At 31.4% G+C, this 24639-nt stretch overlaps 3 protein-coding genes across 3 annotated transcripts; 2 read left to right on the top strand and 1 right to left on the bottom strand.

Moving 5' to 3' along the window:
• The first annotated feature begins 1057 nt into the window (after window positions 1-1057).
• On the top strand, window positions 1058-5305 carry LOC105318115 (TLC domain-containing protein 2). The gene is made up of 4 exons (XM_011415050.4): window positions 1058-1533; window positions 2237-2319; window positions 2921-3003; window positions 3564-5305. Exons 1-4 carry the CDS (start codon window positions 1298-1300, stop codon window positions 3942-3944), a joined length of 783 nt encoding a protein of 260 aa, XP_011413352.2. The 5' UTR covers window positions 1058-1297; the 3' UTR covers window positions 3945-5305.
• A 3859-nt stretch (window positions 5306-9164) lies between these two features.
• LOC105318116 (lysophospholipase D GDPD1) lies at window positions 9165-14287 on the top strand. Its single transcript, XM_034462233.2, has 10 exons — window positions 9165-9401; window positions 9986-10028; window positions 10201-10336; window positions 10479-10524; window positions 10644-10771; window positions 11317-11406; window positions 11643-11776; window positions 11953-12012; window positions 13502-13553; window positions 13994-14287. The coding sequence occupies exons 1-10, from the start codon at window positions 9254-9256 to the stop codon at window positions 14141-14143; spliced, it is 987 nt and encodes a 328-aa protein (XP_034318124.1). The 5' UTR covers window positions 9165-9253; the 3' UTR covers window positions 14144-14287.
• A 1353-nt stretch (window positions 14288-15640) lies between these two features.
• LOC105343163 (pre-mRNA-processing factor 19) lies at window positions 15641-22152 on the bottom strand. The gene is made up of 17 exons (XM_034462232.2): window positions 22088-22152; window positions 20741-20890; window positions 20527-20603; window positions 20365-20422; window positions 20177-20260; window positions 19921-19988; window positions 19749-19829; window positions 19624-19665; window positions 19443-19517; window positions 19224-19299; window positions 19008-19117; window positions 18565-18720; window positions 18371-18440; window positions 17896-18051; window positions 16801-16901; window positions 16573-16634; window positions 15641-16327 (listed from the first exon to the last, which is right to left on the bottom strand). Exons 1-17 carry the CDS (start codon window positions 22104-22106, stop codon window positions 16183-16185), a joined length of 1530 nt encoding a protein of 509 aa, XP_034318123.1. The 5' UTR covers window positions 22107-22152; the 3' UTR covers window positions 15641-16182.
• Between the last annotated feature and the right edge of the window lie 2487 nt (window positions 22153-24639).

Raw genomic sequence — 24639 nt, 5'->3', positions numbered from 1 at the left:
TCATTTATTTGACAGATGGCCGTAATCATTTAAAATGAAACTAAGTAACGCGTGATTACGCATTGTTTGGTTTGGGTTAATTAAGTTGACATGTATAAAAACATAAGTATGCATTTTCATGAAGCTGTCTTAGTAGTATGGTGTGTTCTAAGTACGTCTTAGGATTCGTCTAAATTAGTCTTAAGTCGGTTTCTCGAAGCTTTCACAAAGTAAGGACTTTGTCCTAACTTAAAGGCAACATGAGGCTTGTCCTGATACCATAATAGTAAGGTTAAACTTAGTAAAAGCACCACCCCATTACTTCATATCTTAATTATTATCTAAAGAACTTTAGAATTATTAAAAATTGAATTCTTTTGTGATCATACTAGTGTGTGTATATATATATAAGCATTTATCAACAATATCAAGCCACAATAATGTAATTTCATGTATGTTTTAATGTAAACACATGTACTTTAAACAACCTTATTTTTTTTATCAGTAAAGCACATTTTAACAATTTTTTTCTGATAAATTAAGCTATATAATGTCTCTAGCGAAATCCATCACATTCATGAAAATTCATGAAAATGAACAAAAATACATTAAAACACTAATGACTGCTACTTACGTTTATGGGAATGTAGATTCAAGGGTTACGGTGACCCGAGATATCCACGAAAATGGAGCCACCTGAAAATAATAGGACTACAATCTCAGGTATTTCAGCATAGCAAGACAATTTACCTTTTCTTTATATATCCTGTAAAATTTTGACATTGCGTATTTTCAAGAACCAGAATGGAAATTAACAACATTTTACATGGATAACCTCTGTATATGCAATTTATATTTTCTACTTTATCAACAAATATTCAAGAAGGTTGGGGGTGAAAAATAGATTTTTTTTGTTATAAAAAAAAATCGCGGATAACTGAAAAAATTTCATAACTGAAATTCCGTTATGATAAAAAAACCACTTCAGCGAAATGCCGTTCTGACATTTCACCTAGGGCCGAATTGACAGGATACCGGAGCAAACTTGTCCCCGGTGTCGGATTAACGGATTAACGCCCAGGTCATGTTCATTGACGACCACGTACGATTAGCAATGTTGTGTGTACACAACCCTTCTTTTTGCTTTAAAAGTCTGTTATTTATGCATCGATGACTGCCTAAATTTATAATGATCTGTTAATTTTTTCACCTGTTTCTTTATTTTAAAATCTTTGATTTTGTGTGTACGTACTTATTTTATAAATATTTCTCCCTTTAACGCCCATACGTGGTCCCTTCTCTTATCGTCTGCTCAAACATGTTGTTCACCATGGCGGACGACAACTCGGAAATAAAAAGTGTTGGATCCGATGTTGATCGAAGAATTGCTTTCTTGGTAGTCGTCGTTTCCATAGTTTTCTTTCGCATTTCAAACTTGGTGACTTCCAAGTACATTGAAACTCCTCCCAGAGCCGCTAGTGACCCGTGGAGATGGAGAAACTTGTTTGTGTCCTGGATCCATGCAATCTTATGTGGCTCTTGGGATATAATGTGGTAAATATACCTTAAGTATTTTTTTTTACTTTTACTCTTCAACAAGATTCAATAACTCTGAATTTCGAGAATTATATCATTTATAGTAGAAAACAAATAGGCGTTGGAAGTAACTTTTGTATTGTGCGTATTTATATTGCGTAATGGATATATTATGGAACGCCATGGCTGCCTTCTAGCATTAAACTATAGTTACTAGTATATTGTGTCAAATTGTTATTACATGATGTCAAATACCATTACATGGTGTTAATACATCTTACATTTGGTCAAATCATTATAATATGATGTCAAAAACCCATTAGGTGATTATCAATCTTATCTTGATATACTATATCAATCATCATGTACTACACGTTGTGAAACGGATGTAACAGCAATCCTAAGGCTAAACAATAGGAGTAGTCGGTTCAACCATAGCAAAGGCGCGTAAATAAAGGGATAGTGTATATTATAGATTATAAAACAATTTTTAAGCTTGTTAACTTGATTAAAGGAATGTATATAAATCAATAAACAGAGCAATTTACCGCTATGATATTGTAAAACATAGATCATGTTTTTGTTATGTTTCTTTTTAAAATTCTGTATTATACAAAAAATTTGACAGACTGCACCTTAAAGACGATGATAGTCATTTGGAAAGTTTATCGAACAGATGACCAGTCCTGTGTAATATAATTGGCTGGATTTTTATTTATAGCTTTACTGCATATCCCGAGATGTTGGAGGACCTCGATGGACACATGAATTACTTCACTTATACACTGGTAGCCTTCTCTACAGGTACATGTTAGGGATTCTTTCATTATCACGTTAAATTTATTCATGAAATTATAAATTTATATCCGGTATCATTCAAATGTTGTATAAATATGAAAATATTAAAATGTATTTACATTACCGATTATTTCTCACGGAAACTTATTGTTAATTCATAGCTCTATAGAAACGGTCAGACTGAAATCTACATGGTCGATACCTTTAGCGAGCTAGGAAAAATCACGGACTGCACGAAATAATCATGATGATGTCAGATTCAAATTCCCATTGGAGAAGATTTGACTGTTTCTTTTAACTAACTTACTGATGTACATTAAAGTAATTTAGTGAATCTAGTTACTTTTTATAATCAGTTTATTAATTTGTTAAAAGAAAGATGTAAATATAAACGATAAAATGGTTTCTTTGATAATTCATGCGGGTTATGGAGGTTAGTGATCATTGCAGAAGAAAAGTTATATAACCTGCTAACGCGGGTTATGTATTTTTTCTGCAATGTCGCCACCTTCATGTCGCGCTTGAATCACCAGAGAAACCATTTTATTGTTTAATTAATTCCTTTCGGTTTCTCTGTATGTTAATAATTATCGCGATTTTTTTTCAGGATATTTCATTTACGACGCGTTGGATATGTTCTTCAATAATCGACTGTTGCAAGACTGGGGAGTTACTCTGCATCATATAATTGTGAGTATCTCTACAATGTTATACTAAGTAGTCGAAAATTATTTTTTTTAACCCTGCTAAAAAATACAAACATTGCAATTATCAAGATCTATTGCACAATACATGTATATTATGCAACAATAACCTATTTATTATTGAGCATTGATTCAATTAGCTTACATATTACAAAAGGTAAATGGCATCTTGCAACCAGATCAGGATTTTACCCATAACTTAATGCAAAAGCATATAGAATTCTAAACAATTAATAACTGTCATCTCAGAAACCCCAATACTTTAAAATTTAGATTACTTCCACAACTCTTCGAAAAGTATGTACTTTTATCAGTAATAATGAATTATTGATTTGGTCGATTCTACAAGGTAAACACTTTGGAATGTATTTTTTATTTTAAATAATCCTGAGGGGGTTTTATATCCTTGAACGAAATTCATCATTGTTCTCTTGAGTTAGACTGGAATGTTTTAATACTTAAAGGAAACTGATACACTTTAATTTGATTTAAGAAGTGGGATTTTGGATGTGATTTATAAAAATGGTTTAATATTATATTTTGCAGGTACTTATATGCTTTATCTACAGCATTTGGACAAGTTACGCAACAGCTATAGTCTGTGTTGCCTTGCTGGTAGAAGTGAATGGAGTTTTCTTACATGCCAGGAAACTAATGCAGATCTTCCAGTTTAGCTTTGAACACAAAATATACGTTCTGAACAAATACATAAACTTGATAACTTTTGTCATCTTTCGAGGTGGTCCTATAAGCAGGGTATTTTATGAATTTGCCTACAAATGTCCCGCATTCAACCTACCTTTACGCGGGGTCTTTATATTCTTAACAGTGGCCATGGCGTGTATAAATGTGATTCTGTTTTGGCGCCTTTGTAAAAGTGACGTTTTGTTGACGTCAAGGCGTAAATATGTAAAGGAAAACAGTTAAGAAACCGCTGCTTATTACTACTAAGCCCAGATTTGCCAAATGAACAAAATACTTTATGTCAATGTTTTTTTTTTCTCGCAAGATATGAGAATAACAATCGGACACTTCGCCAGCGAAGATAATTATATGCACGCACGTCGGAAAGTACTCTCCGACAATTTTTCAATTTTTTCTCACTGTTGATATCATTACAGTGGTTAATTATTATCTTCGTTATTTGTTTAGCAGCCTTTTTAGTATATATCTAAGTTACATAAAGATATTTTGAAATACAGGTTATAGTTATTGCTATGATACATGTACATATGGTTCTATACATTATATTGTACTGATTTCCATTTACAGGTATATTTTAAAATTGTCACATAGATAATTTGAAAATCCGGTTTATTTTTTATTTTTGATACAATATTATATGACTCATTACATTATATATTTACTATTGCGTGATATCAATTAATAATTAAGATGTAAAATACTGGTATAACAATCATTTCAATATTTTATGAATGACATGTAGATATTTTTATAACCTATGCTATATTTTTGATACACTTTAATCTCAATAAAAATGTAAAATAACAGAAAAGCAATTGCATTTCAATACATATAGTATGAATAACATATTTTGAAAACCAGTGTTCTACTGTTGTGCATTTTATTCCTATTATCGCACGATATTGATTAAGATGTTATGTACTAATTTTTAAGATAAAAAAATACTGCTCCATATTAGAGAGATCATTTTAGTTTTTCTGAAACCGGGTGCTTGTTTCGTGTGATTCAAGTTTATTTTTATATTTTTAATGCAGGAAAAAATTAGATTAATTATATTTTGAAGTTGCTTTTTTATGAAAAGTTAAAGTATGGAATGTGACACTCATGGACGATATTTTTTTATTTTGTATATCTTTATTTGTATTTACCGTTTTTGATTGTGATATTTACACCTTAATCTTGATTTGATTTAAAGTCACGTGTTTATACAATTACGGTGCTTTTATGTACAATTAACGGTTATTTGTTTTTCTATAAAATAAAACAGATACGTTTATGTATTGTTTGCTATACGTGTATGTATTATCAGGGTTAACAAAACAAGTGTTTTATTTTAAATCTGTGTTATCGTTAATATATTTTATATATTTTATATACATGTGTATGTTCAATGGCCGATACATATATTATGTCCAAATGTCGCCACTGTCTTGCAGTTAGTTTTCGCATGCCACATAGTTTATAAGCATGGTTCGTTAACTATAAACTATAGCGCTTATTTGCTGCATTTATTTACACGTACAAATACATATAAAGATTCTTCAAACTTCTTTCTGAAATAAAGCAATTTACATTTTATTGTGCACAGTCCTTCGATTTTTTAATTTCACTAAATAAGTGAGTGGGTGGGGATTGTGTAAATACGGCAAAGAAAAGCCTTCGAATGAGCGAAAATCGTGCTTAATTAACTTGAATACCTGTTCTACAGGTTATACGCTATAAATAGTAGCCAATGGCTACAGGTTTAAATATATGAAAGCAAAACATATGTGTTCTAGTACCTATGATAAATTAATTTATGTAAACAAGAATTTTTAAACTCTGTATCTTGCGTGTAACTCGATATTTGACTTTCAAATTTTGAAGAGGCATTAAAAATAGCCTCATTAACCATTCTATACGTTAAAACCGGAAGAAAAAAACATACCATAACTTATCGACTATAATTATAAAACTATGTTTAGCTTTTTGGGGGTGAGTTTGGCGTGCCATATTTATGTTCAATTCAATTCAATTTTTTCAATTTATTTTCACTCAAACCGTCAACATGACGGTACATGAGGTACACATATATATATATAAATATTTACAAATGTATGTATAGAGTCAGAGGTACATGTACAGTACAAATTAGAGAGAAAAAAAAAATATGAGAAAAAAGTACAAATGTTCAAGGAGGACAGACTGATTCAAAAATTTCATTTATAAATAAACAGAGTTTTTTGAGTTTTTTAAGTTTTAAAGTAGACAATAACTCACAAAATTTAAAAGTGTTTGGTCTTACACAAAATCTAGGTTCCAAGTATTTTTGTCTAATACATGAAAGAGCATTACATTCTAATATAAAGTGCATTTCATCGGCTATTTGATTTTTATTACATAATGTGCAACATCTTTCATTAAGAGGAATGCCTAACCATCTACCAGTTTCTACAGGAAGTCGGTGATTCGACGTACGGAATTTAACAAGAATTTGTCGAAGTTTTGATGGCAGAATACTCAAATATTTTTCATATCCAAAAATAAATTTGAAAGTTCTATATATATGACCTTTTGAAGAATTTGCAATATCAACCGACCATTTCTGCACAAACTGGTCTTTAAGCCTTTGCTTGACAGCATTTGTAATCCAATTAACATTTACAGTACATTGTTCATTCCAAATGTTTGAAAAACCACACTTATTAAAAATAGAATGTATACAATCAATCCATGGGTTTTTAGAAAAGTCATTATTATATTGATTCAATAAGTATTTGTAAAGTATATGAACAATTTTATTTTCTGGCCCGGTGAACAATTTTGCCCAGTATGAAACCATTCTAGTATATATATTAACAGATAACGGAAACAGTGTCGTCAGCATAAAAAAGAATACATAGTTTAAAATACATAAACAGTTCATCCTCTAAAGGTTTGGTAACACTCTGTAACCCAATTATATTTTTATCAATCATGAACTTTTCTAAGTCATTAATATATAACGAAAATAAAAATGGCGACAAATTTTCACCTTGGCGTACTCCAACATTACAGCTGAAAAATTCGGAAGATAAGCCATTCATACTAATTTTTGACTTAACTTCCATGTACATGTTTTTGATATAATTAAAACATTTCCCATTTATTCCATTTTTGATTAACTTACTCCAAAGACCATTTCTCCAGACAGTGTCGAAAGCCTGTTTAAAATCAACAAAAGCACAAAAAAGTTTTTTCTTCATGGACATAAGAGTATGGGATAAAAACTGTAGTGTTATTATATGGTCTAGAGTTGAATAGTTTTTTCTAAAACCTGCCTGGCTTTCGCTGATAACGTCAATCTCTGATGCATATATCTCTAATCTATTGCTTAATATACAAGTAAAAAGTTTTCCTAGGCAACTTAATAATGTAATCGGTCTATAGTTCTCAGGATGTGTTGGGTCGCCTTTGTTTTTATATATGGGTTTCACAATACCTACAAGCCATTCATCAGGAATAAAACCATTGTCAAAAATAATATTAAACAACTTGTTATATAAAGGTAGAAATAAAGAAACTGTTGCCGAAATGTGTTCATTAATCACCTCATCATACCCAGCAGCTTTATTATTTTTGAGTTTCTTTACGGCTTCTAATATTTCTTCATCTCCTATGGTACTGTTAAGAATAGCATCAGACATTTCGATTTCAGCATTCGATAAAAAATCACTATATTCTATATTGGGTTCATCGTCATTTTCACAATCATTAATACCTCTTAAGTAATCAAACATATTATTAATATCAACAGCACACTTATTCGATGATTTTGATGTATTTAAGATTTTCCAATATTCCTTGGAGTTTGTAGAGCGCAAGTTCTTAAGTTTTCTAGTTAAATCCGTTTTGTAACCTTTGATGCATTTATCTATTGTGTGCTTGTATTTTTTACTCATTTCTTTAAGGTTGTCTTTGTTTTCAGATGACTGACATTTTTTATGAATACGTTTAGCCAAATGAAAGTTATATGTGCTATACCCTTATTGATGATTTTTTCTTCTAATTTCTAATTAATTATTTAATTCCAATATATAAATGCGCTGATCCAGGGAATTATTTTTTTTTTGGGGGGGGGGGGTGTATATAGGGGGCGGTCCAAGTCGATCATACTTTCAGTAATTTTACAGGATATGTAAATACATGTATAAAAAAAATTGAATGGGGACGCCTCCAATCCACCTTCTTGAAATGAAATGAAAGAAAATAAGGCAACAGCTCTTCTTTGGTCTTTTCAGGAATGGCTGCGGTTTAGAAATAAAAAAAATTTCATTACCATTTAATATATTGAACACAAAACACAAAAAACCAAATGTACAATATTAGATTTTTAAAGGACAAATTTGTTTTTTTTTATCTTTTTTTTCGTGATTTGGTAGGTGGGCATTGCCATTGTGCTTTTACGACGATATGATAAGATGAAGCTTTGTAGGAAATAACATACAAGAAAAAGTAAAAATCGTACACCTTTTAAATTTTATACATATAATATATACCCTATGCTAGCCCCCGAGCTATATTTTTCTGATTTTACAATGAATCCATTGTACCAATCTCTATTTATAGTACTCCAAATATATAGCAAAATTTGGTGCATTTACATTTTTGAGATGACAACCACTAAAACAAAAAAAGACTGTAGACTTTAGTATTTTTACAGATAAGGTAAGAAATTGTATTAACAACCACATAACATAATTTGAGGAAAATTGCCATTGTAGTATTTCTTAAATCTGCTTCAAAATACGGAAAATGACAAATTATTTTTATTATTTTTTTATAGTAAATCTACCTGTATATTAATTAAGATGGCCCATAAAAAGAACCATTATTATTATGACGTCATAATTGATTTTATAAATCTTTTTCCCGTTCTTTACTAAATTATGTAGAAAATAAAACAATGTCTTGGGAAAAGAAACCCCGATACCTGTATTCAATTTGACCTTATTTCAAAGGGGAGGTCAAGAGCTTGTTTGATACCGTTTTTGGAGAGACTGGGGGCATTCTAGATATATATTCTTTAGGCAAAAATGGACAAAACTCCTAGATTTGCCACTTTATTTCCTTCATATTACCACAGGAGTTCGAATTTTTATCAATGAAGATAAAATTTACAAAAAAAATTTACTTTATTGACTGACACATGAGCTAACTTGGCGTTATACGTTACGCATAACGTTATCTTACATATAATTAAAATAACAGATTTAAAAAAAAAACAACATGATTTTGCGTTGTGATTACCACAACATTGAGCTCCGACACACCCTTTCAAACAAAGTTATTGTTATGAAGCATCATTGATATAATTTATATCATGAATCTCACAAACTTGTAGGCGCCTTTCATTTACTTGATATTGACCTTAATCATGTTAATTAAATCGGGCACGGATTTCCGATCGTAGAGCTCTTCATCGACTGAGGTAAAAGAAGTATCTGATCATGTGCCATTTAATGACTTCTTTCTGCAATCATCAGTCATCAGCAAAATTATGAGAATATTTAATGGAGAATAAGTATATTGTCATCATGGTACTGGGATCAGTCTTTGTTGGCTATGTCGTAACATCGCTGATACTGTTCCGATTTCCTTTGATACTGCACAGGAAAAAGAAACTATGCTTTCGACCAGTTCACATTAGTCATCGAGGAGGTAATTTTACATCTTTTTTTAATATGTTTTATATCTTGTAATTGCTTTTAGATCTATGATTCTTTACTTTTTCCTTCATCGGTCCTCTTTTTTTCCCCTCCAGACTGTTACAGTCATGTCTGCGTTGCTTTCTTTGATATATTTTAATAAACTCTGTTTCGACCATTCATAATAATTTTCTATATATTATTTTCGGTACAAAAATCATTGGAACCAAATTGGTATCAGATATGAAATGGGTTGTTGTTTGGTAGAGCTAGGTTAGGCCTATAAAAATTTTTTATGTGTTTAGGGTAACGCTGATGAAAAAATTAGGTTAGGTAGGGATTTTTTTTTTATTTTATCATATTTTTTTCTGCATGAATCCTAAGAATGTTTGTTTGTGTCATATTTAAAAATGGGTTTTTAATAGAAATAATATAAAAATCACAATCGGATAAAAACAGACATCTAAAAATGGTAGGATCGGGGCATTTTTGTAGGTTAGGTCGGGTTACCCTAAACACAACTTTTTTTTTATTAGGCTTTAGTATAGCATGGTAAGAACTGAACAATTATATAGAGATTATATTATTCATTTGCAGGTGCAGGTGAAAATATAGAGAACACCATGACTGCTTTTAAACAGTATGTAATTTTTTTTTAACTTTTAATTATTCAAAATCAAATCCTCTGTAAAGTGTGTTTTGCAAATACATGTACCAAACATGTATATGTTCTTCATGTAGGGTGGGATGGGGAAAGATATACTTCTTTTAAATGATATGTTGAAATATTGGTTTGCTTTATATTGTTGTAGTGCATTGTCATTAGGAACAGACATGTTGGAGATTGATTGTCACCTCACAAAGGATGGTAGGGTGATAGTGTCACACGACAGTTCTCTAAAACGTGTGTGTGATTCAGAAGGACACATAGCTGAATATGACTTCGAGGTTAATATAATTATACGTACATGTATTTTCAAACTGATATTTTTCAATTTCAGAGATAAGAAAATTTATATAAATTTCTGAATCTTTGATTAATATAAAGTGAAATTTTTAACATCTTTTTAAAGCATCTTTAAACTTTCAGGATCTGCCATTACTTAAAGAACATCATCGTCTAGATTTTAAACATAGTAAGTTTTAATTTCAGTTTTTGATCAATATTCTCTTTATACATTTTTTGTAACCATTGTCAAGAAGACAATGTTAAATTTCTATGTTATATAAATGTTGCATGATCTTGTTTTAAAAGGTTTTACTTACGATGGGACTGGTTCCTCAGACAGAAAGTTCCCATTATTAGAGGAAGTCTTTAGGGAGTTTCCAGAAATACCAATCAATATAGACATCAAAATAGATGATGATGAACTTATAGAAAAGGTACTTTGATATCATAAGTTTATCAGATTTTAAATGAATGTATAGATATCACAGCATTTACCATTAAATCCAACAAAGGAAACATCAAGCATTGCAATTAGTTACACACGACTTCTTTCATTCAAATTGGAGATTACTTGAAAACTGTATAGGGGCCATAAGTGGGGTTAACTTTTTTTGTTTGTATAAGATTAAGGTTTTAATCAACATTTATTTTAAAGCTTAACTTATTTCAAAAAGATGGATAGGACAATAATTTTTTGTTCATGTATATGGAAGCTGAAATTTTACAGCTTCAAATTTGATTATTTGATATTAACTGCTAAAATTGTGGTATCATGCAGCCAAAATTTAATTCTTCTATGAGAGAAATTGATGTATTTAGTTACAAGAACTTCAATCTAATTAAAATTAGACGTTCTGAATCCGCTACCGCTTCTCAAACGTTTGAGAAGTGGTAGCGTATTCAGAACGTCTAATTTTAATTAGATTGTAAGAACTTATACAGATTCTCTTTTTTAATTTTTTGCTTTTTTTTTGTTCAGGTGAATGCTTTGATTGTAAACTATAACAGAGAGCAAATAACAGTGTGGGGGAATAAAAGTTCATCTATTGTCAATAAAGCTTATGCTTTGGTAAGTACTGGTATACTCTAGTCTTATTTCAAACTTTACAGAATATACAAGTTTATCTTTTTGAAAAACACTCCTATATTGTTTTACAAACAGTAACCAAGATGATTTGACTATAACACTAAGGACTAGCTAGGATGTAATTTCATCAAACATTGCCATTACTCAGACAAATAAATTTTATTTGATGCACAGTGCAATTATTATAACACTGTTTTAACACACATGTCATATTTTAGAATCCAAACATTCCAACTTTATTTTCTATTGGAGGAGTTGTCAAGTTGATTCTACTCTTTTACTCTGGATTACTTCCCTTTGTCCCACTAAAAGAATCCACACTAGAAGTACTAATGCCAAGTATATTTTTGGGGTAAGTAACATTGATAGACACTGCTGTATTGTACTCAACAATAAAACCTTGCTGTCTATAAGATTGATCAACCCAATGTATTTCCGTAGTCAGTCAGTAACAAACATAATAATGAAATGGAAAGGTTAATATGAAAAGTTAAAATTTTTCCAATATTTATTGTTTTCTAATTTCAGTGATGATGTTCTTCCAATTATCGGAGGGAAGATGAGATTTGTCCTGCGAGTTTTAGATGTGTGAGTATCTATTTTTTCATGAAATAAAGTCTTTGAATCCTAATTTATATTATATAGTGATTACCAAATGAAGAAAAGTTCTTAACACTTAGCCTAGTCAAAAAAGTTCCACTTAATCTGATCGCGGTTAATGTGATAATTCGGTTAATCTGATATAAAATCAAAACACCGATCCATTTGCTATATAAGCCTTTGTAATTTCTACTGATAATCTGATTGAAAAAAATGTCATTTTCGGTTAATCTGATACGATTTCTGTCGGCCTATCAAATATCAGTTAACGTTTTCACACCTCTTCCACCATGTCCACACCTCGTGTATAACCTCTCACTGTGTAAACAGCTTGGCACGTGCCTAAAACTTGCAAATAACGATGATTCAGGGGATGCACACAGATGGTCAGCTGGTCCATAGATGAAAGATACCGACATCGATAGTTCAGCCCACCCTCTAACACCTCTATATTCCTTTGTTTAATTAGTTGACACCCCTTTTGTGTACACAGTAACTCTTTACAGGGCATTAGTTTCACTTCAACACACACGGGTGGCTCACTTCTTCGTAAGATGAAAGCTACTGACATCGATAGTTGTTCCGGATGACCGCACACAGGACTGACCTTACCTGTGTACACATTTTACTGTTTTTTCATTTACCAATTGCCTGTGTTAATTTCATGCTAGGCTTGCACCATTAACATGATTAAGAATTATATAAACATGTAATTTCTGAATCAAAAGTGCTTGGGAACATGTGACATTGAGGAAATTCTGATTACTCTCAATTTTACATCGGAGTAGAAAACTTAATGAATAAAATTCAAATAATTTGTTATCATGCATAATTAATTATTTAAAGCATTCTACTATACCAGAAAAAGAATTAAAATAAATTGTCCAGGTGAAAGAGGGAATGTTCAGACAGTTAGCCCTTATTACTTCCTGTTAAAATGGCCGCCACTCTGAAACCATCCTAATGAACAGTGAAGAAGGGAAGCATTTTCTTTTGAGCATTCACAAACAAAATAACGACTAAAATGCTATTCCATTGCAAATGCAAGGTAAATTATTTCATTGTAAACTATTGAGAAACATATTGTATCTTTTTGTTGATAAATTATTATGTATTGAAACAAGTTGTATTTTACTCTATACCAAAATTAAATACCACTAAAACGCTAAATTGGTTTATCGGATAATCGGTTAATCTGATAATTTTTGCCTGACAAACAGACTATCAGATTAAGCGGAACCCTCTGACATTCAGTATAATAAAATAAATAGTGCCTGTTTAGGAGGGTAAGAGTTGAAATTAACACCCATCGAAAACCATTGTCAACCTCTGCTTCTCAATGGCTTTCTCGGGGTGTCAATTTCAACTCTTACCCTCCCAAACAGGCACTATTTATATAATGATATACTGGTACATACAAGTGGTTTTCAGAGTACCGGAATTTTGACTAGGCTATAAAGAATGATTTTGTTTGTAGGTTATTAATGAGGCCTGCTCTATTTCATCATCTGGAAAGAAGGGGCATTCAGGTAGGAGAAGTAATTTTCCTTCTATATTCATCATTTTACAGTACAGGATACATTCCATGATTTGTTCTTGATATACTGATAGATGTTTAGGCATAGTTAATATCAAGAATTGTTCATAGTAACACATATTGTTATTAAATCAAAGCATAATTGGATCAATATGACTATATTAGGCGCATACATGTATTTTATGAGGTAGATTTTTCCCCCTCATCAATGCACGACATACATGCAGATATAGGGTATATTTTTTATGAGGGTATCTTTGTTCTCAAACAAATTGATCATGTAAATGAAGCATCAATGAAGTATGCTTTATGAATTAATTGGTTCTTTCTAAATTTGATTGGATAAAAAAATTTGCATTTGAATTAACAAGGGCGATCCCCACTGTTTGTGGATAGATGATAATCATTATGGGCATTTTATTATTATTTCAGACATATCTATGGGTTTTGAATGAAGAGCGTGAATTTGAAAGGGCCTTTAAGCTAGGAGCCACTGGGGTGATGACTGATTTTCCAACAAAATTGAAAGAATATTTGGATAAGAATCCACAATATAGACGACCAAACTCTGCTACATCTTGATGATGGTAGTCAATAAATTGAGTAGTGTTGTGATATGCATCTATAAAGCTGAATTACTAGATATCAGCAGATTGAGACTAGTCAACAATATATACATACTTGTAGTTTGTGTGTTTGTTTTTTTTCTAAATGGAGTTTTGTAGTTTTCTGTCTTTTTCTTACTGGATATTTAATAGATATTATAATTGGAGTACATGTAGTTAGAAACACACTGCAATAAGAGTATTTGGTTTCAAATAAATAATATACAGTACTGTATTTGATTTACCTGGAGCATGTGCATTAATTATCTAAACAGTATTGTCTTAATGCTTGGTACATTTATAGTCAAACCTAGTTATATTTTGGACTCATGGTACACATGTACCAAGAAAAATCTTAGAGATATTCATAATATAGGTTATACATATTTTACAGTACACATAATTTTTTTTTCTAAAACTCACTCTTACAAAGTTCATGGTAATCAAGATATCTATGTTCCAGATATAAAAAAGTATTGTCTTTGTTTGAAAGGGATTGTCATATATGCTGCTTTTTTGGGGGGTTTGTGCGTGTATTACATGCATATTTACCAAAGATTTTCCTGAAATGTGTTGATAGCACCATTCCAGATTTGTACAAAAATTAGTTTTGGACATCATTTTATGTATTTTGAATTGACCATTGTTATGCAAGCATACTATATTCTTGCAAGCTACGATCTCTGTAATACTTTTTATTTTGTTTACAAATTGTGAATGCAATGTAGTGTGAATTTATTTACAACAATGTTTATGAATGCATGAATCTTATTGTTAACCTTCAAATTTTGATTTGACCATGATTTACATGTACATGTATATGGTTCATTATTTATACTGTTGACTATCTGTGATTACAAATTAGGTTTAATACATTATATGATCAAACTCTTTATTCATTATGGAATCCATTTGATACATTATTTTTATCTGCATTTTCTTCTTAATTACATTAAAGATTGCTGAAAAGATAGAATTTTTTAGAATTATTTGTTTTACCTACAAGGGTCAAGTAACTTTTTTCGGCAATGATTGTTACCTTCATACAAGGTCTTTTGAAATAACAATTAATTCATTCTTAAATTATTCATTAAAAAAAGAGTAAGAGGATATTAATTATCAATTATGTTCCACAGAAAATACAGCCAATTCATCCACGTTACCATAATTACGGTACTGAAAACTAATTAGAAGTTAACCCGTGCAAGTCCCTGGAGTTGCACTCTCACCGAGTTTCATCTACTATGAATACAGGCTGGGTTTTTTTAATCCCATAGATTTCAGTCATGGTAGTTTCTGTATCAATTTTCTTTACAATTGGAGGAAACAATACCCAGTGGATGTATACATAACTATAAATTTTAAAAATCTTTATTTTAAGAATGAAGGTTACTAAGTTTATCAACACAATCCCATGTATCTGTCAAAGAATAGTAATCCATTTAAATGGGAAAAACCCCATCAAAAACAAAGATACATTTATTCCTTCATTTAATCAACTAGATAAAATTCAAACAGATACATGCTGTTATGTCATCTGACAGTATATCTGCGTTATGTTTATGACATGAATTCAACTGATGGCAATACTGTCATCAAATGGCATATGATTCTAATGTTAAACACAAATATTCATACATGTATATAATACAAAAAGTACTAAAAGCAAGAAAGTGTCCTTATCATAAATTCCTACATAATTGTTGACAACTTTTACCCTCAAAAAAAAAAAAAAATGAAGTGATTGGAAATTGTGAATGAACAATGCACACGGGTTTAAATCCAACAAATTATTTCTAATACATATCATAATTTGATTTAATCCATTTTTTTCTGCAAAAATCTTTGAAGGCTGAAAATATAAAACTGTACAATAACTGAATTTCATAATTTTCCCATGATAAAAATGCAGTAAACAAATCCCTGTGCTGACAAAGGATCAAGTCGGAAGTCCAAACAGTAAGAAGCTTTATCTTTTACATTTTCCTTAGTTTTTTCTTAGATGCCCCTCAAGTTTCATTGTATTCCAAAGAATTTGACAGATCTATCCATGCTTCCTGAAGCCACAAATGTTGCGTTGTGTCCAAACCTGACTCCTGTGGCCATGGCGGTGTGGTCGTTGAATGAAATCAACTCCTGCCACTGCTTGCACAGGTAAACCCTGACAAAATAAACAAGATAATGATGAATAAACTCGTACTGTGACAGACCTATATATGGAAATATTTTATTTTTCCATATGTGATCTTCATCAATTAAAACATTCACAAAAATAGCTCTAGCTTTCATGTCCTATTATCCTTTCACAAGATCAATGTCAATTTTGTTTATAACGTCTCATTTTTCTTTCAGAAATGATCATTTACATGTCAGATTGCTCTTTTAAATGAAAAACATAATACGTACCTGACATCTGATCCAGCAACACTCAAGTACGTTCCACTCTGGTCAAAGGCAAGGGACCTCACCTAAAGCATTCAATACAATTTTATATACATGTACATACATGTAGGCTCCCTGTGTATTGAACCAGAACCAATGAAAAAGTTCACAGCATAAAGAAATCTCCTAGGCAGTAGTTTTTGTTCTAACCAACTTGAGCTTACAAATTTTCTTTAAACTTTTATGACTTACCTCATATTTGTCTGTAAGTTGAAGTGTCTTGAAATTCTTGAGTTTTCTCAAATCCCACAATTTGACGACAGAATCTTCAGCGGAAGTAGCCAAGTAGTAACCTAATAACATTCAAAGTGTAAATTTACACATAAAAGATTAAACTATCTAAAGAAATGTACATGATATATTTTTTTTAACAGATTATTAAAAACTAAAAACTATAGGAATATTAAATTTATTTCACATTTGTTGGAAGTGATGCTTAAAATTCAACACAGAATGTGCATTTTCTACCTAAATCCTGCTGTTGATCTGTATTCTACAATAACTTGTACATAATCAAACCAAATATTTATAAATTCCATAATTTCAAGCTGCTTGGTCCGATTTTTTTGTAATTACAGTATCAAATTTTTTTTCATACAAATCATTTATCTTAGAAAGTTATGGACTTTCTCCTATTTACACCAGCAGAATCAGTCTCCTTTCAAAGTTAGAAATATTCAAAGTAAATAAAAATAATTTCTCTTTGGGCAAACGAAAAAACAAACCAAAATGCATCACGGGAATGTTTAGAAAAGGAAACCGCTTGGTTTCGTCCCCGAATTATGCGTTATTCAACCCGCATGCTATGCATCGATTGTAAAGAAAGCAGACTTTGGAAATATTAGCGAACAAAACGTACACATGTTTATTTGTAATTTGTCTGATCATTTCAACCTTTATTTAAAGCCATGTCAAATTTGTAATACAACCATACCCGTCTCGTCGTCAGGGGTGAAATTTAACATGAGGCGAAATAACGCGGTACCTTTTAATGTCGTTTGTTTTGTTATCAAATCTTGTACGTATTTTTCTTCATTGAAATTTGGCATAATTGACGGGTAAAACTACTGCAATGTCTATTATTATACATATACTAAGCATAGCCATCGTTTAAAAGCGTGCATAAAATTTGATATAAAATCGGACCAAGCAGCTTTAAGTAAAAACACAATTGCATGATTAAGATTCTGCTTATCATAAAATGAATGTAATATTATGTACCAAAAAAAATTTTTTTTCCTCCTCTGTCACCCTATTTAATGGTTGACAAAACGCAGTAAACCTTACCATTTTCTGAGAAAGCAATGCTAGTGATGGGTCCTTGGTGGCCGGGGAAGTTGGCCACATTCAGCCTTCCCTTCAAATCCCAAATCTTTATCATGGAGTCCTCGGTACCAGTGCCAAAAATAAGACCATCAGGGTGAAACTGGGCACAGGTGAGAGCTGAAAATTAAATTCTCATTACCAGTAATGAATCCAAAACCTATTGTAAATATGTTATAAACATCTGCGAGATGTATTTACAGGAAAAGAAAAAAACAAATTCTGAAAAATAAAACGGCTGCCCACTCACAGCCTATATTCCCATTTTATTTATATTCAAAGTCTTTTTTCCCATTTTATGTTTTTTCCCCCCATTTTATTTATATTCACAGTCTTCCTTCCAATCTTTACCTGCACAAGTATTAACATAAACATAACGAAGACAAAAAACTAACTTTTAAAATGATAAATTACATGTAAAAGCTCCACACCCCCTTACCATGCTGAGATGATGGATCGCTAACTTTGGTCAAAACGCGTCCTTGTCGAATGTCAGAAAAGGCCCAATGCTATAATAGGAAAACATGTAGCGTTAAAGGATAATTTCTGATAAAGTTAAATACCCTGGTAAATATTCAATCATCATAATGCAGGCAATCAATTTCTGTACAAATGTGTGACAAAATGTCGTACCATGTCTGTAGAAGAGCTAAGCAGGTAGTCCCCAGTGGCGTGGAGACTGATTCCAGTGACGGGGGCATCGTGAGCTCTGATCACCTGACCACACTGAGCTGTCTCCACACCCCACACACGGATGGTTGCGTCAGGGGATGCAGTGAACACTATCTCCTGTAAACATAAATATGAAAATTTAAAAAAATATATTGAAACTTGGATCTGGTGTCTGAATTTTAACAAAGATGATACATGTCTATTAAAATCAGTATTTGTTATTCTTCCCAAAAATAGAAATTTGGGTTTTTTAGACAAATGATTGCTAAATTGAGTAAATTAACATATATTTTGTATGTTCTATGAAAGTTTAAAATTGTTATAAAAAATGCTATTAAAACTGTGCTACACACTGTTTATGATACATGTAAATCAGGTCTCATCCACTGATATCAAGTACTTACATCTTCTGGATGATAAATGACACTGGTGACCTTCTTTGAGTGACCTTTCAGAATGGCCATGACCTGCTCAGTGTCCTTGTTGAAAACAACTGCATTCTTGTCATTACCACCTTAAAATAACAACAACACTATACTGTTACACATTTGCAGATATATACAATTAAATTGGAAGAATATTCAATCATCTAAGTTAATGAATGGTAACCAAATGCTTACCTGTAACAATCTTGGAAGTGTCCTTCAAGCAGATGTCCAAAGCCAATATTCCAGGAACACTGGCACTGTGCAGGCCCTAGTTTGAGATGATTATGATATGTAACATTATTGATATAAAAGAAATATCTCTCAAATCAGCACACAAAAGAGAAAACAGGAAGTTATTCTTTGCGTAAATTTACGGTGTCGCTCTGTTATAATAATTGAGAGATGACTTACTGTGTGAGAGGCCAGCTGCTTGAATGATTTGATATCCTCTGTTGTTGCCAGTCCCTCTGGTACAGTTTTACCTCTCTGAAAAATAACAGTTTATTTACATGAAATGCCCACACATATACAGTACATGTATTTGCAAAATGTTTTCCCTCTAATGAGCAACATTAAAAAAAAATTCTCTCACCTTTTTCCTTTCGGCTGTAAGAAGTGTGGCTTTGTCTTGCAACTGAAATGATAAAGTAATTTAAGACATTGCTTATGACACACATTTTCATTACGCCATTGCACACTTCTATTTCAAAACTTTACTTTTTGCAGCACTTCCTCACTCATGCCTGTTTCCTCCATGGGTTGAATAGCAGATTCAGGCCCAGCTTCTGCTCCATAAGTCTGCAAGTATTGCAAGTCCAAGTTATATTCAAAATTGCAAAATAATCTCTAATATCTGTACGTCATTTTGATTTAAAACAATTAAACTTACTGGTTGTGGGGCAGGAGCAATGTAAGCTCCAGCTGTTATTCCTGCCTGGGGTTTGAGGGTGGCCAAAGCTGAAAGTACAATGTAACTATTATTAGATTTCAAGCTTTTGGTGAAAATTCAGTGGAAAACAGATAATAATCTATTAATCTAGACACTGGTTTATTAACTTTTTCTAAAAATTTTGCATTAGGATATAATATTGCTTAAAAATGCTCATAATCATTATAGGATTTCGACACAAATTGTGTTAAGTTACCTTCTCTAGCAGCTGTGACTTCTTTGGTGAGACGAGCGATCACACGGCAAGCTGCATCGTGCTGATATAGGGCATGGGAAAGTTCTGTCCATAGAGAGAAGCAATCATGAAAATTTATAGTGATGGTCCATATTATCTTAAATTTTTTTCTTAATAACAAAGATTGTTTATTAGTGTTGATAAATTACCTTGTCTGGCTGTTTGAAGTTGCTGCCTCAATGTAAAACTGTGTAACATCACAGCATCCTATAATTTTACACAAAACATGAGTAAAGAAAAAATTGTCAACTAAAGAATATTCATAAGTTGATTTTATGCTTTGTCAGACTTATTTAACTGTAAAAACATACCCATTCATCTTGTAATGATTTGAGTATTGCTGGTATACTTGTAGCAGAAGGAGGTCTAGGTTTTACAAGTGCTGAAGCTGAAATATGAATTTAATTAAAAATGCAAAAGCTCACAATTTTGAACACATATACCAATATGAAATTATTAAAATATGTATTTTAAAATTCTCATTAATATATTTTATCGATATATTAGAAATAAACAAATACAAACCTTTAACATCTACCAGCATTTCTATTCCTAGTTTCTCCCCATTCATGGGATCGGACCCATTTTCTTTGATGTACTTCTCAATAAGGCGCCTCTCATAAATGTGCCCAGACACAGGAGAAATGACTGGCTGTTCAGGCACCTCATTACTAACTATAAAAAAATATTGATATTTGATGTGCAAAAGCTAGAAAGTTATTCATTCAAAAACTCCTGTCAGAAAAGAATATTACAAATAAGATATACTACTAAAGATGTATGGAAAAACCTGTGTCTGTGAATTCTAACACTTTATGTTCAAATACAACACTGAGCAACTATTAGTTACTGTGAAAACCTACAATTTCTATTTTTAAAAATATACATTCTAGACTGATTAAATTTGCTTCATACTGTGACGGTCAGACAGGTTTGAATACCGGCGCCTGACAGCTAAGTTCATGAGTTGGTAGAGCAACTGACTGAGACTTAGGGGGCTTGGGTTTGAATCTCGGTCTGGTCCATCATTATTTCTCCCATTCCGTTACATTTGGTGCCGTGCCAACCCCCCTGGAACTGACAGGTCAACTCCTTGTACTTCTGACAGGAGAAGAGCCTGGGGTGATCTTCAAAGGTGAAGATCATTTAATTTTAAGGGGAAAGGAATGCGACGGTCAGATCGGTTCAAATACCGGGGCCATATAGTTCAGTTAATAGAGCACCTGACTAGAGATTCAGGGGGCCCTGGTTGGAATTCCAGATAATTCCATCATTATTTGTCCTATCTCGTTACAATGCTGTAGTAAAAAACAGTAATCAGTACCAATGCCTGTAGAATACTTGGTTTTGAAAAATATAGTAACAAGTGTAATTAGTGTATATTATTCATTTTCATTCTATTACACTTACACTTTAAACATGTTTAAATTGATATGATGGTTCACCCTTAGAGTAAAAATAACCTAACTGACAAAGTGACAATCAAACAAAACAAGAAATTCAAAATGCCTACAGCTACACAAAAGAATCCAAAAACTGAACAGAAAAAAAGATGGCTTATCACAGATTTAATATTGGTTCCTCTATGTACAATTTTCTTTTTATATTGATCAATCTTTGTTAAAGCATGCTATGTTAATTAGAATGTCGCTTAATCGAAATAACCTATAGTTTACAAACAAAACCACGCGTTTCAAATGAAAAGTGCCGGTTCCATTCTTATTCTTATTTCATTGTGATTTTAAATATGTGATGTGATTGCTGTGGATATTTGAGAATTCTGTATTCAAATATATCACAAAATTATCTCCTGCAACAAGAGTTAAGGGACACGTGAGATATGTACAATGTAAAAATATTTCAAATGCTTACTTGCACAGCACAGCGCCATTTTGATTGAGTCACGTGATTATATTACTAGAATTTAGAATGCAGCACACGCAAGATATTTCCGGTAAAAATAACAGGTGCGTGCAGTGATCACAAACATCCTTGTTGCAAGACTCGGTTGTTAGATAGCTTAGTTCTGTAGTGTGAGTTCTCGACGATTTGATATTTTTGTCTAAAAAAGAAGGATTTTTTTTATTTAATTAACGTGCATGCATTTACTGATTAAGGTCAAATACTGATCACAGATTTTATTTAATGGAGAGGTTAGTTAAAGTACATGTATCATTTTCTGAATTACATATGTAATTGTTTTTTAGGATTTTGTTGTATTTTTTATGAAAAGGTAGAAAATCTGTTTTGGTTGCAAAAAACGCACTAAAGAGTTTATTTGGTGTGAAGAAATGCATGATAAAAATAATTAATAAATCATGTCCAGTAACGAAAATCGGATGTTTTACGTTTTAAAATGAAAAAAAAAATTATGAAAGCAACAAAACAAAACAAAATCTCTTGTTCATATTTTCATAGTTAACCTAAATCTTCTAAGAAGACTTGTCTTATAGAGAGAAATATAAGAAAATAATTTTTTTTAAAAGAAATTCAATTAAATTGCATGGCTAAATTAAGTGTTTAATACTATATATTCTATTCTGTACAAAGTCATAAATGGTATGCCTGCTTTATTTACTTCCGTCTGTATTGATAAACATTTGATATTTTAAAGTTTTAATTTTCAGAGAACTTAAATCGTTATAGATCGTTTTGATTTCTCTGAATTTTGTTTCTGTAATAAAAGTTCGCCCTATACATGTAATATATTATATCCAATGGATCTGCGATGTGAAACCTTTTCAGTCGGCGAGCAATGTGTTACATTAAAGTTTTAGTGTCTGTGTGATTATGCAAAATTTACTTAAATTTCACCAATAAAACATGACATATTGCGGTTCATTCTTTTCTGGTTCATCTGGGTAATTATACATGTAGGTTAAATGTCAAGTCATGGTGACAGAGCCTGCGTTATCCATCCAACTGAATGATAACTGAAATATCGGACATGTTATGGACGACTTAAAAGCATGGACGACTTAAAAGCACAGCTACATATGATTGCACGCACAAATTGCCTATAATTATCTTATAAAATATTAATTTAAAAATGTACCAGTCCGTAAAAATTGATCAAAATAAACATCAATCGACGAAGGATGCGGTTTTCAACGAAAGAAGTTGTTTAAAATATTCATTTCATGATATATCAGACCATGTTCATCAATCAAAACCAATCTCAATTTTTTTTTCCTTATAAAATAATAATTTTACAATGCACCGGCCTACCATTCCTTTTAAATCAAAAAGATGCAGAGAACTGCAATGGTTTTTATATAGATTTTTTCTTGTAAACACAAAATGTTTTTCTGCATAAAATATTCATTGGATAATATACCATTCCGTGTAAACCAATTAAAATTGATGCATGGAATTGCAATGAAAGAATTATCTAAACTTGAAGTAAAACAAAAATGTGTTTTCTTTATAAAATGTTAATTTGAAATATACCGGTCCGTGCAAATCAAGTAAAATAAACCACAAATGATGCAGTGTAACGAACTGTACCGATTGTGACTGCAATGATAAACAATTGCTTGGAAATTTAAATAAAAAAGCAATCTTTCCTGTATATTGGAAGACTGTATCCGATTTAGATTAAAAAGTTTTCCAAAAGTGGACCATTTTACATGTTTTCTTTTGATTTTGTGATTCCCTACATAATTATGGAAGCTTAACATGAAAGCAATTTAAAAGCAGTGTTGACTGCTGCATATTGAAACAGTATAGACTTTACAGTTTGAACAAAGTCAAATTCAATGGTCAAGTTTATACGTACAAAATACCACTGGCAACTAATATTAATTAATGAATAAGTATTTGCTAAGGAAAGTAAATATATGATTGAGAATCTTGAAATTGTACCAATAACGATACATTTTGATATACTAGTAATTGACAAATTTCAATTACATAAATTTTTATATCTAAGATTTCTAAAACTTCTTTCCTTTTACTAAAATGAATTTGTACATGACATAATGAAGCATAACATAATCATAGAAAGTATTTCAACATCCATCTTATTGCTAGGCCAAGAAGTTATTATGTTCTCACTATCATATATTAAGGCAATATGGCAACATTTATTTACAAAATTTCTTTTTTCTCTCTTTCTTTCTCTCTCTCTCTCTCTCTCTCTCTCTCTCTCTCTCTGCATCTTCTTCTTCTTCTTCTTCTTCTTCTTCTTCTTCTTCTTCTTCTTCTTCTTCTTCTTCATGTTAGCTTTTTGATTTACGTTATTAATCTGAAACTTTCATGTTTTGTCATTATAAATGTTGTTCTTGTATGAAATAAATTCGTTAAAAAATAAATGTTCTCACTAAATATAGGCAAAACGATCTGAGTTTCCATAGCAGGGGTTAAACTAAGCTTTAAAAAAAAAACAATCCAGTGAATTATTTTCACAAAATACCAGTTATCAC

Source organism: Magallana gigas, chromosome 3 (genome assembly GCF_963853765.1).
Source record: "Magallana gigas chromosome 3, xbMagGiga1.1, whole genome shotgun sequence".
Classification (NCBI taxonomy): domain Eukaryota; kingdom Metazoa; phylum Mollusca; class Bivalvia; order Ostreida; family Ostreidae; genus Magallana; species Magallana gigas.
The sequence above is the reverse complement of the archived record's forward strand: the minus strand, read 5'-3'. Positions and strand labels throughout refer to the sequence as shown.